Source organism: Gymnodraco acuticeps, unplaced genomic scaffold (assembly GCF_902827175.1).
Source record: "Gymnodraco acuticeps unplaced genomic scaffold, fGymAcu1.1, whole genome shotgun sequence".
Taxonomy (NCBI): Eukaryota; Metazoa; Chordata; class Actinopteri; order Perciformes; family Bathydraconidae; genus Gymnodraco; species Gymnodraco acuticeps.
In genome coordinates, this window is record NW_022992351.1 from 1,013,540 (window position 1) to 1,028,944 (window position 15,405).

Below are 15,405 nucleotides of genomic sequence, written 5' to 3' on the forward strand. Positions count from 1 at the left end.
ATTTCAAAATCAATTTAAACTCTCACGTTTGGGAATAATGTTCAAGGATAAGGCCGTGTACATAATATTTGGTAAACTTAAAACTTGCTGCTGTCGGAGCTGTTTTGCAGAATAACACAAAGCTCTGTAGTGAAAGATTGATGATGGAGAATACCTCTTCCCTTTGTGCTCCTTTGCCCCCCACTACGAGAGGCATTTTATAAGCCCTATTCATGTCACAATTCAATAATTCATCAAATTCTTGCGTGTCTTTGGGTTTAGTCATGTTAAAACGGAAAACCTTCTGTCCAGAAAGAACGACAAAAAATGAATGCATCTCTGTGAGAAAAATAACATCTTAAGACACTTTAGTGGAGGAGTTCAGATTAAGAAGTATTTCGTCAAAATGTTGTATGAGTCCAGCAGATCTAGTCGTAAACAGTTCTGCAGTGTTTTGGTCCTCCTAGACGATGACGTTGCAGTGAGACGCTTCGTGTTTTGTTTTTTTATTGTAGTTTTTATGAATTCTCGCGAGCTGCTGCACACTCTGGAGGCAAAGTGCCCACATGGGAGACAGGAGAATATGTTACAGAGTTTACACAAGCACAAGTCAAAGAGTGAACATACAAATAAACATCAGCATTCCTTTCTTTTGGCCAAGGCAATGCTACAGAGCCTGATAACAAAGGTCAGCCAGTTTACTCCCAACACCACATGACGCATTACATTGAGTCTATCTGCACGACTTAATTTTTTTAAATTTCTTTACATTTGAAAACTCAGCCGCATGAAGCAGTGCACTATAGAAAAGTTGGGAAGCTACTCATGTAACAAAATGAATAAGAATATTTTCACAACAATAATCTCTAACAAATGTCCTATAAATTAAACGCATGCAGCTTTGTGTTCAAGTCAGAACGAAGGGAGCAGAGGCAGTGCAGAAGGCCTCAGTGCTTCTCCATGGAGCTAATTAATGCCCTTCAGACTGATGAGGTTGCACATAATGCACAGCAAAAACTATTTCACTTTTTAGAAATAACTTCAGTCATAACTTAGGCTTTAAAATACACACGCACACTCACAGACATACACACACTCTCTCTCTCTCTCTCACTCACTCACTCACTCACTCACTCACTCACTCACTCACTCACTCACTCACTCACTCACTCACTCACTCACTCACTCACTCACTCACTCACTCACTCACTCACTCACACACACACACACACACACACACACACACACACACACACACACACACACACACACACACACACACACACACACACACACACACACAACACAAACAAACAAACAAACATACACTGCCTGTACACATTGCTAATTCAAAGACGCAAGAATGAGCTGCAGGATTTACAAACACAGTTTGAAAACACAGTGATTCTTGTTACCCTCATGAAATGTTCTAGTATTCATCTGTACATTTTTTAGGGCAATCTCACAAAAAGAGAATCCAAAACAATAGCAGACCTCATCTTGCCTAAAATGAAGTTCGACCAAACCTATTTAAAACTAGTAGACACTCACTGTTTTATTGACCAATATGATTATCACAAGTACACTACACTCCGTTTATTGCATTTCACAATAATCTGCTTTTTAACGGTCTAATAAACACAACATCAACACCACAAAACTAAATTGTAAATCAAAATCCTGTTTCTGAAATACACGAGGTAATTCACACATTGGTTTTATCCAAAACATACAAGTTCAAGATCAATGGTGTGTTCCAGCATTTTTATACCAAAAATAACTATTATTATATTGATTTCCTTCCAGTGTTGTTTGAAATAAATAGATTGTGCATTTCACATTGGGCAGCAGGGCAAAACAATGGCCCACAATAACATTTTGATAAAATGTATATTTTTTTCTACTTTTTCATCCTTCATTCAAAACATTTTTTAATAAAAAACATCATTTTAATTCAGCTTCAAATAAATTAAACCCTGTGTCACGTAAAAATAATTCATCGGTATTCGCAGTAATCCATGCTATATAACATGCATTTTATATAACTGTGGACTTAAAGGAAACCGCACAAGATAGCTACGAAAACAAAATATATAATTGTTCTATAAATAACAAGTTCTTTTTCTACCCCCGATCTTCTTGGTTTTATAACCTGGTAATATCCTCGCTTTGCTGTGCTCCGGAGAGTTCGTCGGGGGCCCCAGTGTTAGCGGCCGAGGCAGCGGCAACAGCGCCGGCTGCTGAGCTTGTGTTGGACCCGGAGGAGGAGGAAGAGGATCTCACTTTGGTGTTGGGGAGCCTGTGGTCCTTTTTCCATTTCATCCTGCGGTTTTGAAACCAGATTTTAATCTGTCGCTCGGAGAGAACCAGGGTGTGGGCGATCTCGATGCGCCTCCGCCGAGTTAAATATCGGTTATAGTGGAATTCCTTCTCCAATTCTAAGACTTGCTGCCGGGTGTATGCTGTCCTAGACCGCTTGGTCTCCGTCCCATTGTAACCCGAAACTGGAAAAAGGATAAGTCGAGAGAAAGGAAGACAGAGAAGGGAGGAAAGGAGGGGTAAACAAGAATGGCCTGAACTGAGATATGGCTAGAAAGATTTATTGGATATGAATGTTTAGCTGTTTGAGAAATGTAAATGGGAAGTTAAGAACTTCTCAGGGTAATGAGAGGACACTCACATCCAACTATGAGCTAAATTATTAATGCAAGATTACAAAGCTCAATTTTTTCTTATTCATTTCTCCCCCTCTCTCTATCGGGCAATACATAACAGCAGAAGCCACATGGTGATACGGCTGCCCTGAGTATACCTCGGCTATAAAATTTATGGTGGGTGTAATTACCAATGCCGAGTCGTAAATCCGCCTCAATTGTGCCATTTCAAAGGCTTCCCTGCTATCGGAGCAGGGGCTGGCAACGAGATGGGAGTCAGAGGGACTGATAAAGGGAGGGAAAGGGAGAGAGGAGCATGAGGAGTGCAGGGAACATAAACACACAAGTTGCCTACCATTGCTGGCGTGAATTTTCTTCATCCATGGGTACACCACAGGCTGCTTGGAGGAGGCTGTGCTGTTTGGATGCTCCGGGGTAGCTTGGTTGCAGGCGGAGGTTGCGGCCGGTGGGGTGGCGGGGGACATGGACAACTGTGGGGTTTCACAGGAAGCAGGTTGCCCTTTCCCTACCACCAGGTGCGCAGATTGGGGTACTCCATGTCCCCTTGGCGAGTCAGGTTCAGGGATGCTTGCACAGTTAAACTGGCGGTCCTGGTAGCTCGCCCGCGGAGGATATAACTCCTGATGGTGATGCTGGAAGCCAGACTCCCTTGCGCGGCTGTAATATTCTGGACTATGCTCAGGGATGTAGTTATTTTGCGAATATTCCTCGCATGGAGGAAATTTCGGATCAATGTAGTTAGACTCCATCAAATACGAGCTCATGATCATTAATTTCTAGAGTGGAAAATAATTTTTCTAGCTTTGTCGTTTTTCTGCTCCATAAAGCCCTCCTACTTGCGAGCAGCCCTGTAAAGTTACTTTTACCACGTGACCCAATGGCCCAATAGCAGAGTAAGAGGTAGTTCCCGGATAAGGAACCAGAGGTATTTAGCATACCTACAGTCGCCATTGTGGGAACAAATCTCTCTCTCTTCCCCTCTCTCTCTATCTCACTCACTCCCTCCTCTCTCTCGTTGTCTTACCAAGGCAATTGATCTTGGGGACAAAACTAGTCGCTAGTTGCTGACCAAGGAAAAAATAAAATAGGCAACATCTACTGGTCTCAATTATTCAAAGGTAGAATGGGTGATCCGCCAAGGATAAGGCACAACAATAGCAAACCAATCATGTTGTTAGCCTGCTCCCTATATAAAGGTTATCTTCTAATTAATGAAGGCACATGCTTTACCAACAGCTCTTTAGCTGTGAAACTTACAGTCCATTAATACACGTAGGCATTACAGCTGCATCAGTTTTGTAAGATTATATAAGCATTTCAGCACTAATATTGAATAGTGAATCTAAATGTCATAAAAGACTGGAGTGTTGAGATGCTCATGGTGTGGTTGATTTTTTTTAAGTAGGGCTGGTAATTAATAATGTTGCAAAAAGGTGGACAGGAAGAGTCAGGCTGCTTAAACAAAAGCCTTCATTCAATTATGAGAGATTTGTCTATTTTGAAATGATGTCCATTTTCTTCCCAGGCTATCAATTAAAAGTCTCAGCCTTCAACTTTTAATTGGAATTTGGTGAGAATAACGAAAAAAAAAGTGCCTGATTGAAAGTGTCAGGCATGTACTTTCAGTATAGCTGCTTTGAATGTCAAAGCAGCATACATCAGCTGGAACCAAAGGGGTTGGCTGATTTACAAAAAAAACAAATAAGGTGATAAGAATTAAGAAAAGCCATGTTCTAGAATATGGTATAAAAGGATACAAATAGAAGAAAAGCCAAAGTGTAAGATGCACCTTTAACTTTGAATGATATTGTTATTCTGTAAGATACAACAATTATTAAACAAAAGCTTTGAATAATTACATTTAAATATGAATATGGTAATTGTGATGACACCATCAAAACAGTGTAGAAAAGCTCACAATACAATTATAACATCAGACTCCAGTGGATCAGCCAACAGGCCAAACTTACTCTATATGCTGTGAAATCACACCGTTCATAAAACAGCAGCCCCACTGCAGTGTCACAAACCTGACAACTGTTCAGAGCATCATGATGTCACAGACCAGCCAGCATGGGAACACAGGGTGTCTCAGAACCAATATCATAATAGAGAGTGTCAATTATCTGCTGATTTAACTGCAAGGGAGTCGTATTGTGTCACAGAGAAGTTAAATGTGGTCGCTGCAGACCGGTTAAAGCCATTGAACTCCCTCACTTTTAACTAAAGAGCTCACTACATGCAGCAAGTCCTGCTTAAAGATACATATGAAAAAATACCAAACACCATTAAAAATCATTTAAATTCTGAGGCTTTTTCTAACAAAAGTGCTGCTCTTGTCTGTATTATGTTCATCTTCTCCCGGCCTTCTGTTTTAACAACATTGGAATGTCATTACCTTTTACTAGCAAGACTTGTTTGACCTTTGTTATGGCCTACAATAAAAACATGTGGCTACAATGTAATTCAGCTGACTGTGTGTGGACCTGCTACAACCCATATTATCTGAAAGAAAATGCTGAGAGGAAGTATTTGAAAAATTCCATACAGAAATACATGCAACTGATTTGTTTACTCTTTAGTTTTCTTTAAACTATATAGTCCTACTTATTTCAACTTTGTAAAAAGAGGGAAAAAACCGATTAGAAAATTAGCATAATATATGAGTCTTGCTGCCTTCAAATGTTACATGCTATTCCTGGCTGAAGCCCTGACCACATTACTGGAGGTCTGCTGGTAAATGTAAACTGATCCTGCCTGGCTGTGTAAACTTGTCATGTGCTGTATGCTTCCCATTCTTATCTCAGAGTCAGCTGTGGTTGAAGAGAGTAAGGTTTACTCCCTTTATTAGCAGCTTCCCAACAACATCTAGATTATAATATATTTGTAATGCTTTTTAAAAAAATGTTATTGTGGTTGTTTTCGCATCAGCAGCGAAAATAACAAGGAAAATATAATGATAATAATAATACTAATAATAATACTAATAATAATGATAATAATGATAATAATAAAAATAAAAATAATAAAAAATAAATAATAATAATAATAATAATACTAATAATAAAGAAAGTCATAGGCTCCCACTTGGAGAAACATTAAGCCTGAGCAGAAGTAACACTTAATCTATATGGGTCAGTTAATATGGGTTTCAGTATGGCCAGTTAACCGATGTATCTATTTTCACAGCAATAACTAGCCTACATAATATGGTTAAAAACGAGACGTGAAATGACATTTCTGGCTGTCCTGTTTGTACAGAATGCACACGACATTTCTATTACCCATAGCGAGGATGTTAGAGGCGTTTTATAGAGCAATAAAAGCCGTAAATCAGTCACTTTTAAACGACCCCTGGTTCCTACCGTGTTTTACAGGGTCTGAGACAGTAGCCGCACACTGCACACATGGGTTTGCTCTCTGTGGCGTACCTACGCAATCTACGGCTGTCTGGACTATGAATACACTTTGTGACAATGTTATTGCATTGCTAGTGCCTGGATATAGGCGGTATGTGTATGATGCTTGTGGTTTCAATAGCAGGGAAAAGGAAGCCAGAAGAGACGTGAAGAGGAGCAGAAGCAGAAGAGTCCATGGCGTGGTATTTCAGTTGCCCATGTATTCCTGTAGAGACGTATTTGCGATTGTTTGTACTTCACACAAATTCGGTTCTACAGGGTACATATAGACAACTAATGTGTTGTAGGGTACACACTGCAAAGGAGATATCTCAGGCAAACCTCTATGCAAGCAGGGTCTGAAAAAAGTAGTGTCAGAAGAAATATTCAGGCTGCGAGAAATACTGCACATGAGATGTTGTTTATAAAAGAAATCATATAAATGGTGCTTTTCTGTCCAATAAAATGTGATTTTAACATGTGTTGCCCTATACAAAAAAACGCATATGCCTGCACACGCACACACAAGCGCGTCGTGTGCAAAAGGGACAAGGGGGTCTCTTTTCTTAACGTCCAACCTCTGCCTTTGAGGTAGCTCCTATATATGAATATTCAGTCACAAACACGGCGGATACAAAGGGACGGCGTGACAGCACAGATGAAAAATAAGTTTCCATTGTTCCCAACCATTCCTTCTGCCCTCCATTACCATACTGACCGCTCGGTAACCTTTCTTCCTGCCACTCTGGAAGCTAATGAGAAAAGCCTCGGATGAAAAATGCAATATCAGACATGTGACCTGTTTCGGGGTTATTAAAAACAGCAAACATGCTCAGATTGTGAATCAATGGAATTGATTACAGTGGAAATGCACAGGGGGCTTCAAACACCGTCAGAAATGATCTCAATCTACATATTTCTCCGAGTGTGTATCAATTTCACAGATTGCTTGGATTGAAGAACAAATAATTTTTAGCCATATAACAGTGAACAAACGAACATTGTCACAAAAAAACAAACCCATGTTAATTTGACTTTGTCATATGCTCATCTAAATGCATGCAGTTTGTTGTGCACGCAGTCAGTGTGAAGGAGCTGCACGCACACCACATACTCCCTCTCGCTCGCGCCGGCGCACGCATTTTAATATTAGTTAGACAGCCTGACCTGCGTTTCACCCCTCGCGTTTGACTGATTCTAATAGTTCACTGCCAAGGATTATTGATGGGGGGACAGCAATGCATTCTTTCTCCCCACAAATGGCTTTCAGATCGTGCACCTAGTTCAATAACTAGTTATAATGTAGAAGTACAAAAAATGGGGCCCTCAGGCGAACTAATTTGATGTTTCATTTGTTCATCTGAGAAATTGTTAAACTCTGTTTTTCTCCCCTTTGTAAAATAACAGCAGTAGTATCGTGTTCACACATGTTCATATGTAAACAAAATAAATCTGTGCAAAACTATGAGGAGGTCGTGGTTGTGTCCATGTATGGCACGTTTTTCATTTGGTGGCTCAGCAGCAACTGACCTGGATGCAGACAGTGCAATAATCTGCTCCCTGATGAACATTGTTACGATGCGCTTTTAATCAAACCCTTAACCTAATAGCCTTTACTCTCCCCAGGTGTAATAATGTTAAACTGGATCGTCCAGTTAAAATAAAAAGTTTTAATGAAGTGCAGACAGACTGGAGACTAGTTGGATATGAATACCCTCTAACAGCAGCCGCCAGGGGAGCAGAGGTGCTTTCAGATACCGGATGCTCACAGAAAACATGGGTAGGTTTGCAGTTCATTAGAGCAATGCTGTGGTTCATTAGACTCACACTGCAGACTTAAATCCAGTTCACCTGTGCAACTAGAGTGCAACTTTTGGCTGGCTATTAAAGTAAAAGTACTCTGCAGGAGGACAGTAATTCAATTTTTAGAGTTTGAAATAAAAGCAAAAAAAAACAATGTGATTTTTAAAACCGCTGTCTAACCAGTTCGCTAAGAGTGCAGACACCAGTACCCGGGGTTAAGCCAGCTGTTTATCAGACAAATAACAACCTCCACAAAGTGTCACTTCTCTTGACTAAAGCCAGGTGGAAAGGCGTGGGGAGATTGAAAACACTTACTGATAAATCCACGGTCCCATGCATTCAATTTGACCCGATGGACTGCCTGAAAAAAAGAAAAAAGAAAACGAAAATCAGGAGCAGTCTTTTTTTTTGTGAACATGAATTTTTTTATCCAACCTGCACAATTAAAATGTGTGACAAAGAGCCCAACATTCAACACATTTTAAAATGTATATTTACATTTAAACAAATACATTTTGAATATCTACTGACCATTCCTGAATGAATCGAGCAAGTAGGTCAAATAAATCATGCTTACAACGTTGAACTGAATGAATGCATTGTGGTCCATATTTCGTTTTTGCTACATTTAAAATGGCCACAATATCATACAAAGGTACTATTTCACAAGAAGGGATTTAAATCAAATCATGAGCAACAGATGATATAAACTAATCGAAAACTCTATATTTACATTTCCCCTACAACTTGACTAAAGTTCACCTTGCAGTGAGAAAACACAAGGAACTTTTTTTTTTTATGTTTCGTTATAATTTCATTTGAATGATGCTTCAGTTTGTCCCTCTGCGCCTGGTCTCTGTCATCTATCCTAATTGAAGGGAGGCTGCCCTAGAAAAGCTTTGACATGTGTGGGCTCGTGCAGAACTGGGACCGAGGACAGAACAATTTAGAATGGGTCATATTCAGACAGTAAAAGTTAATTTACAAGCATTTTGGTATTTCCTTGGGCAAATGTTCTATGAATAGAAATCCCTGGACTTCAATGGTGCTGAATTATTGCGCACAGTCCATAAAAAACTCACGACTTTGTCTTCACATTGTAAATACATTTAGGCTGTGTTGGAAAACGATGTAATGAGACTTTATGATTCCTTTTTGGACTGAGACAAAGGGAAGTCTGTGCCTACCCGGAAATGACCTCTGTGGATTGAATGATGACAGTGTCAGCTCCACAGGTCAAATAAAGGAATACAACAGTACAGAACATAGCAGTGAAAACGGATGTTTAGACTGTTACACTTTTACTGAAGTGCTATCATTGTTTTAGGCTGGAGTGACTTTGATTCAGAAGCTTGATTCAAGCTTCCTCTGAAGATGCAAGGACTGAAAGTCATTAGAAAAAACACAACATCGGTTATAATAAAAGGTCCTCTAAGGTTTCATATCGCATAATACATTTGTTCCTTGGTATTGTGGCAGAACTACTATTTTACGTTGTTCTGAAGGAAACAACTCTTTAAATATTATATTATTCTTTTAGTTTGGGAGTTTGATAATATTGTTTCCTTCTGATAACAGTAAAGAGTACAACGCAACTGCTAAAAAAATAGGCCAATATAAAAATAAAATGATGCAATGGACAGAGCACTAATCCATGCTTTTACGTGGACACATTACCCCCACAGTATGTCACCCACACAGGAGCGTGTTACACAGTGCCCCCTATTGGCGGTGTATAATTCATTATCCTGCACACTTGAAAACATACTGAATAGTTATCCTATTGTTTTAGTTTAAACAATAAAGAAAATAAGGTTAATCAGGGTTTACAGATTCTAAAACATCTGAACCTGAAGCCTGGACACCCATCATTTGATTAAGAGTCAAATCTGCTGCACCTTGCTCTGCCAGCTTAACTAACATACAAAACGTAATACCAAAATGAGCAATTTGCAATTCCACACATTGATTAATAAAATGGAGGTATTTCCCGTCTGAACAGCTTTATAAGACACATTGAAAAGTAAATAGTGTAGCTACAATAGAGCAACAGAAAGATTATAGAGATTAAAATCACATCGCCTCATCAGTCTCCAAACTGATCAAACTAGTGATATGCAAAGAAGACAACAAGTCAGAAGGGGTATGCGGATGGAGAACACATTTGCGTTGCGTTTGTAAAACATGCAATAGTCACACTCACATCCTCACTGTGTGTTTCACACGCTCTGAGTTTAAACATGCCATCATTACACTGCAAAGTGCCTTTGAATCAAACCTGACTGTTGGCCCAGACATGACCCTAAAACAACAGATGCTCACCAGGACAAACACGAACCTCAAGGTGACACAGTGAGATTAAGCAGTTTAATAAGGAGCGTATGTACTTTATAGCTTTTATGGTGCAGTATTTCAACTAGAACAACATTTTAGCATTACACACGGAACAAAAGTCACATTATATTTTAAATAAACTGTGTCGGTTGCACTATATGCACCCTTGAAAATAAAGGAATTAAAACAAGAATTACTCAAAAAGTGCATTGGTAAAAAAAGTGTCCGTAAGTCTATGTTGAGAGAGAAGGAGAGGTACAGTGGACCGTGAAGCTGATGAAGATTTTTAATAGTCCTGTCTGACTTTTATTTCCCTCGGTCACCTCTCAAATATGTGGCTTGTTATTTTACGCCAAGCAAACTGTTGAATCAAACCGACTGCCACTGTGTCTCATATCTTTTGAGATGCATTAAAATACCCTTTTTTGCATTTAATAATTTAACTAGCATGTGCAAATATAAAGAGGATTCTGCACAAACAATCATCCTCATTACAAAACAATAACCATGAGCGGCATTAATTCCGTTTCTTCCAGACTAAATATGCGACAACAAATCTCCTTAAAAATGCCTCAAAACAACAGTTTCACCAACCTTTAAAAGACAAAAATAATAACATAATAAAACGCATATTCACCATCAATTAATACAGTTAATTTGGACGGTAATGGTATAAAACGTACCCAGTATTTCCCCATTTAAATAACGGCAGAGTCGCAGGCCTGTGAAAGCGAAGTTAAAAGCAACTTACTGCAGTAGCTCGCAGTCATCCGCACCGCCGACTACACAGTCCGGAGAAAGGTACTGCATCCTCACTGCCACAAAGCCCTTTCTTCCTCAGATAAGGGGAAGCCAGCAGCTGCGATTCCGGACAGTTAAGATTATATATGATGTGTATATATCGAAGGTTTGTCAGCTCTTCCAGGCCATAAAACCCACTTAAATGACACCACGTGCTTCCTGCGCACCATTCACAGGCCCTGCTTGGGGCAATTGGCATGTGTAACCTTGTAAACTTTAAAATACCCAAAAAGAAAGACATTCAAAAAGGGATTCAATACATTGTCCATATATAGTTATAGGCCCAACAGAGCGCAGAGAAAGTGGACGCTGTGCTGACCGGTTCTCATAACCGTCAAGGGAGTTTAATATGAAGCTATTAGTTGAGAGGTGAGTTGATTTTTATTTTCTTTAAGTAGTAGCTTATAGAGAAATTACCTCACAACCTTGGGCTATGCTGCGTCATACTACTACTAATTCGACGAAAGCTGTTGGATACAGACACCAGGCAAAAGCATGATAGGCTACAAGGTCACTATAGTGTTGTTTTAACTTCAGTGTAATGATGCCAGAATTAAAGAGCATGGCGATATCATAAAGTTGCCATATGGCCTCAGCATTGATGACGCGTTTCTCTGCGGCCACAGGAAACCAAAGTTTTGCATCCATGTCGTGGGCTAGTGTTATCACAGGCAAGTGTCCCTTCCTTCCCTTGCAAAACAGGAAACGGCAGTCTGCCTATAGTTGAGTGCTGGAAAAAGGGGCAATAAAGTTTTATGAGGGCCTTAAACTTCAGAGCGCGTTTGTCAGTCAATGAAATTGACGCAAAGAAAACGTGATCTGTGGAATAAAACACAATAATATTTAAAAAGCGTAGTCTCCTTTTTTTAGGGTACATTTAGTTAAATTCAGTAAAACTTATAGCACACAAGTCATTAAATATACGCGAGCTTTGAGATTCGAATACCTATCCCTGATATGAGAAAAATAATGAGACAAAAGTGCATACTGACCATAGGAAAATTTAATTTAATTTGATGAGACTTTATTGGTTACAATCGACAATCGAGCCATCTATCAGTTATTCCAGGCACCGTAAGTTTACAGAGGGCAAAATAAATGGCTTCATTGCACATCACAATATTATCACAGTGACTGAATAATACACAATGATTCAAATTCACAAGGATATAACAAACAACAGGGAAGATGCCTTCACAGAAACCCACTCACAACGATATTATCTCACAGGACATTATCTCACCTTCAACCGCTGCAACATGGTAGAGTGAGTTCCAAAAGTAGAAAGAAAAAGTATTTTTACTGGAGATAAACTATCTGTTTATTATTTTGGAAAGATTGCAGCCAGAAATATTTGTGTCTTTCTATATTGATTCACTGACCTTAACGTTTTATCACATGATGATGATATTTGAAATGATACAGGCCTTTGCCCAGCCTCCTCCACTATTATCCTAATTAAAAACATATATTAGTAGCATTGTGCCTTTCAGTGCACTGCAGACCACACAGCCTTGCAGCGTGAAGGACCCCAGCTCCCCTCAACCTCTTGTCCCCTTCGTGCAGCAAAGTGAGGTTATCATCGCATGGGCTGCAAATTAATTTAGAAATGTAAACCGATTGATCAAAGAGAGTGATATTCAATACATTAGGTCCCAAACTCCAGCAAGTGACACATAATTGGTGATGAAGCACACAGAGCGGTGTCATGATGTCATTGCTCCTAGCAGTTCATCCGGAGGTCAGGCGGCACTCCAGCACTGTGCAGTGTGGGGCTGAAAACGTGCTGCATGCACCCGGGTCTCTCCTGCACTTTTTACTCCTTCACTTTGATCTTTGAGTCCTTCTTCCACTTCATACGTCTGTTCTGGAACCAGATTTTGATCTGCCTCTCGTTTAGACACAGGGTGTGGGCGATCTCTACGCGCCTGCGGCGGCTCAGGTACCGGTTGAAGTGAAACTCTTTCTCCAGCTCCAGAGTCTGGTAGCGGGTGTAACTCGTCCTGGAGCGTTTACCCTCCGATTCTGAAGTGGTATTAAAATCAGTTAGGAGCATTATACTGTTTAATAAATATAATAATAGCAGGCTTATAGTATTACATTTATTTTTAAAATATTGACTATCCATACAAAAATAACATTACAAGCATACATCTATTAATTTATGACGAAACCCCCTTCACTTGTTTAAAATACGCATATGTATTTAACATAATTTAACCTGATATCGACTCACTGTAGATATGTGTATTAAAAGCGTATGTCAGCCTCATGAAGATGTTAGGATGCAATACATAAACTCAGTTTTAAGAAAGGAGGCCCCTCTTTCTTTCCTGGCATTAACACAGTACAAAAAATAATAATATATATATTAGACTTAAGACATTTTATGTTATTGTGATATGTAAAACAGGATAACTAATAATGTGCTGGTCTCCCTGTAAACACTGGCCTTGGACTAATACGCAGCAGGAGTATAACATCGTGGGAGGAAAAACGGATGTGTAATATTTAAAGAAGTGGGATTAGAAAATGGAATCTGATGATTTCCAGATATGGTTCCCTATTTATAGACTTGTTCAGCGTGCTAAGTAAAGCAACAGGCCTTTTTCTGCAAATGGACTTTTTTTTGTACGTCCATGCTGTGTGCTCCAGGATGTTTGCATATGGAGCACAACACAAAAGTATTATTTTCGCAGCTAATGTGTTCACTGTCCATCTGCAGCATAAATTGTCAAGCAGAAGGCATATTCAAATTGTTTAGAGGTGAAAAGTTCATGATTGGGTCAGGGCATTGGTGTTTCCCAGAGTTCAATTTAAGGCTAAAGCACCCCCCCCACACACACACACACAAACACACACACACACACATACACAGTGAGTCTGATAATGTAAAACATTAACTAATAATATAAACTCAGCAGGGCAAAAACTAATACTTGGAGCTGAATTTGTGAATATTATTTCATAGTTTTATCAGTTTTGTTCTCTTATCCAATTATACCTCCATAAATCAGCCCACAGATCACCTCTCCACCGTAACAGAGCAGGTTTACGAGCAATGGATGCCTTTGTCATAAAATTTATGACCGAGTTTTTATTATTTCCTGCGTTTGGCCTATAAAACTCAAGAGGGAAACTGGATTGGGCGAAAAGAAGTGTTGCAGCGTAAAGAGTGAATAAGGGAAAGCATCTTAGTCGCACTTTAGAAAATAGACAAACTTTACCGTGGCTCATGTGCAGTTTTGTCATCCATGGATAAATCTGTGGCCGCTGCTCACTGTCCTGACGCTGGTTCACATTTGTGTGTCGTTTCACCGTTTGCGTGTTCTCCGCGTTTCTCTCGCTGTCGTGGTTCTTGTTGCCGACGGATTTTGCGCTCCTTTCCGGGTCTCTGTCCACCCCTCGTCCAAGCAGAGTGCTGCTGCCATAGTTCAGCCCGCTTGAGTCCATGGACGAGCTGCTGGAGACCATGGTTATCTGTGGTCCTGACGGGAGAGGAGTATCCGTAATGCCACGCAGGCTAGTTTTCATCTCCTCCCGTTCAACAGAGGTCGTGGGGACGGGACAAGTGAATATCCCGTTCACATTAACACCTTCATAGTGGCTGGACGGGCGCCCGGAAAGATCGAAACTAAACATGGTGTTAGGAGAAGTTGTCTCGCTTGTTTGCCTGAGATTGCAGCTGTCAACATAAGAGCTCATTTTTTTCAAACTATCACCGACAATTTCTTTTCTAAACTAGCGATAGTTGCGGGATGCAAGTTGCGGTTATTTCCCTGTTTTTGTTGATCATTGCGTTTCTTTGTAGCCGCTTTTGGAAAATTCAGAGCTGTCTTCCCTTAAAAAATAATCCACGATTTATAGGTGGAGTAGGCTTTGGTATCTTTTTTTTAATTCTTGATCCGACGTGCGCTGCCCAAATATGGGGTATTTGTATGGGATCACGTGCACATGTTGGCCAGTCATAAATTGGCTTTGATACTCAATGGGGATATTGATGAATAGCAGAAACGTGTCCAGTAAACTTTGAGCTGTTGTTGAGGACCAGGCAGGGATTTTTAGCGCAAAAAGGGCAGGACAGTAAGACAAGAGCGTCATCTGGTGTCTGGTATGGGGCAGGACGGTCAGAACCGGCCAGAGATCTCTGTCCTGACACACTGCGAGTGCACCAACAGCCCCATATCATACTAATAAGAACAATGACAACAATAATACAAATAATAATAATGACGATTACACTTTAAAGTGCTCATTTGGTAGAAACATATTTACGCATATGGAAGTGAACATTTTACGTGTCTGGAAGTTATGTTATAGGAGCACAACTAGAAAAATGTAGAGATATTGGAACATAGCTCATTCTCGGGCTCCTATGAAGCCAATTAAGCTGCATTTTTCATATTAAAGAGGCC

The 15,405-nt window shown here is 39.9% G+C and overlaps 3 protein-coding genes across 6 annotated transcripts in view; all 3 read right to left on the reverse strand.

Annotated features, from left to right (window-relative positions):
* The window catches only part of hoxc10a (homeobox C10a), a 53,780-nt gene that overhangs the window by 7,011 nt on the left and 31,364 nt on the right, over nucleotides 1-15,405 (reverse strand). For 2 of the 4 annotated variants that reach the window (XM_034208875.1, XM_034208876.1), the window contains exon 4: nucleotides 8,171-8,216. The exons of the other annotated variants lie outside the window; for them this stretch is intronic. The gene's annotated coding sequence lies outside the window, so the exon portion shown is untranslated. The remainder of the gene's footprint in view (nucleotides 1-8,170; nucleotides 8,217-15,405) is intronic. 4 annotated transcript variants of the gene reach the window in all.
* Nucleotides 1,506-8,057, reverse strand: hoxc4a (homeobox C4a). The gene is made up of 2 exons (XM_034208882.1): nucleotides 2,989-8,057; nucleotides 1,506-2,483 (listed from the first exon to the last, which is right to left on the reverse strand). The coding sequence occupies exons 1-2, from the start codon at nucleotides 3,422-3,424 to the stop codon at nucleotides 2,125-2,127; spliced, it is 795 nt and encodes a 264-aa protein (XP_034064773.1). The 5' UTR covers nucleotides 3,425-8,057; the 3' UTR covers nucleotides 1,506-2,124.
* hoxc5a (homeobox C5a) lies at nucleotides 11,975-15,115 on the reverse strand. The gene is made up of 2 exons (XM_034208887.1): nucleotides 14,218-15,115; nucleotides 11,975-13,015 (listed from the first exon to the last, which is right to left on the reverse strand). Exons 1-2 carry the CDS (start codon nucleotides 14,693-14,695, stop codon nucleotides 12,807-12,809), a joined length of 687 nt encoding a protein of 228 aa, XP_034064778.1. The 5' UTR covers nucleotides 14,696-15,115; the 3' UTR covers nucleotides 11,975-12,806.

What these genes read in the sequence shown, in the direction of transcription:
- hoxc5a (XM_034208887.1), bottom strand. Translation starts at nt 14,695, where the DNA reads ATGAGCTCTTATGTTGACAGCTGCAATCTCAGGCAAACAAGCGAGACA. An exon ending in AAAACTGCACATGAGCCACG is followed by an intron (nt 13,016 to 14,217) that starts GTAAAGTTTGTC and finishes ATACCACTTCAG; the next exon opens with AATCGGAGGGTAAACGCTCC.
- hoxc4a (XM_034208882.1), bottom strand. Translation starts at nt 3,424, where the DNA reads ATGATCATGAGCTCGTATTTGATGGAGTCTAACTACATTGATCCGAAA. An exon ending in GAAAATTCACGCCAGCAATG is followed by an intron (nt 2,484 to 2,988) that starts GTAGGCAACTTG and finishes TCCTTTTTCCAG; the next exon opens with TTTCGGGTTACAATGGGACG.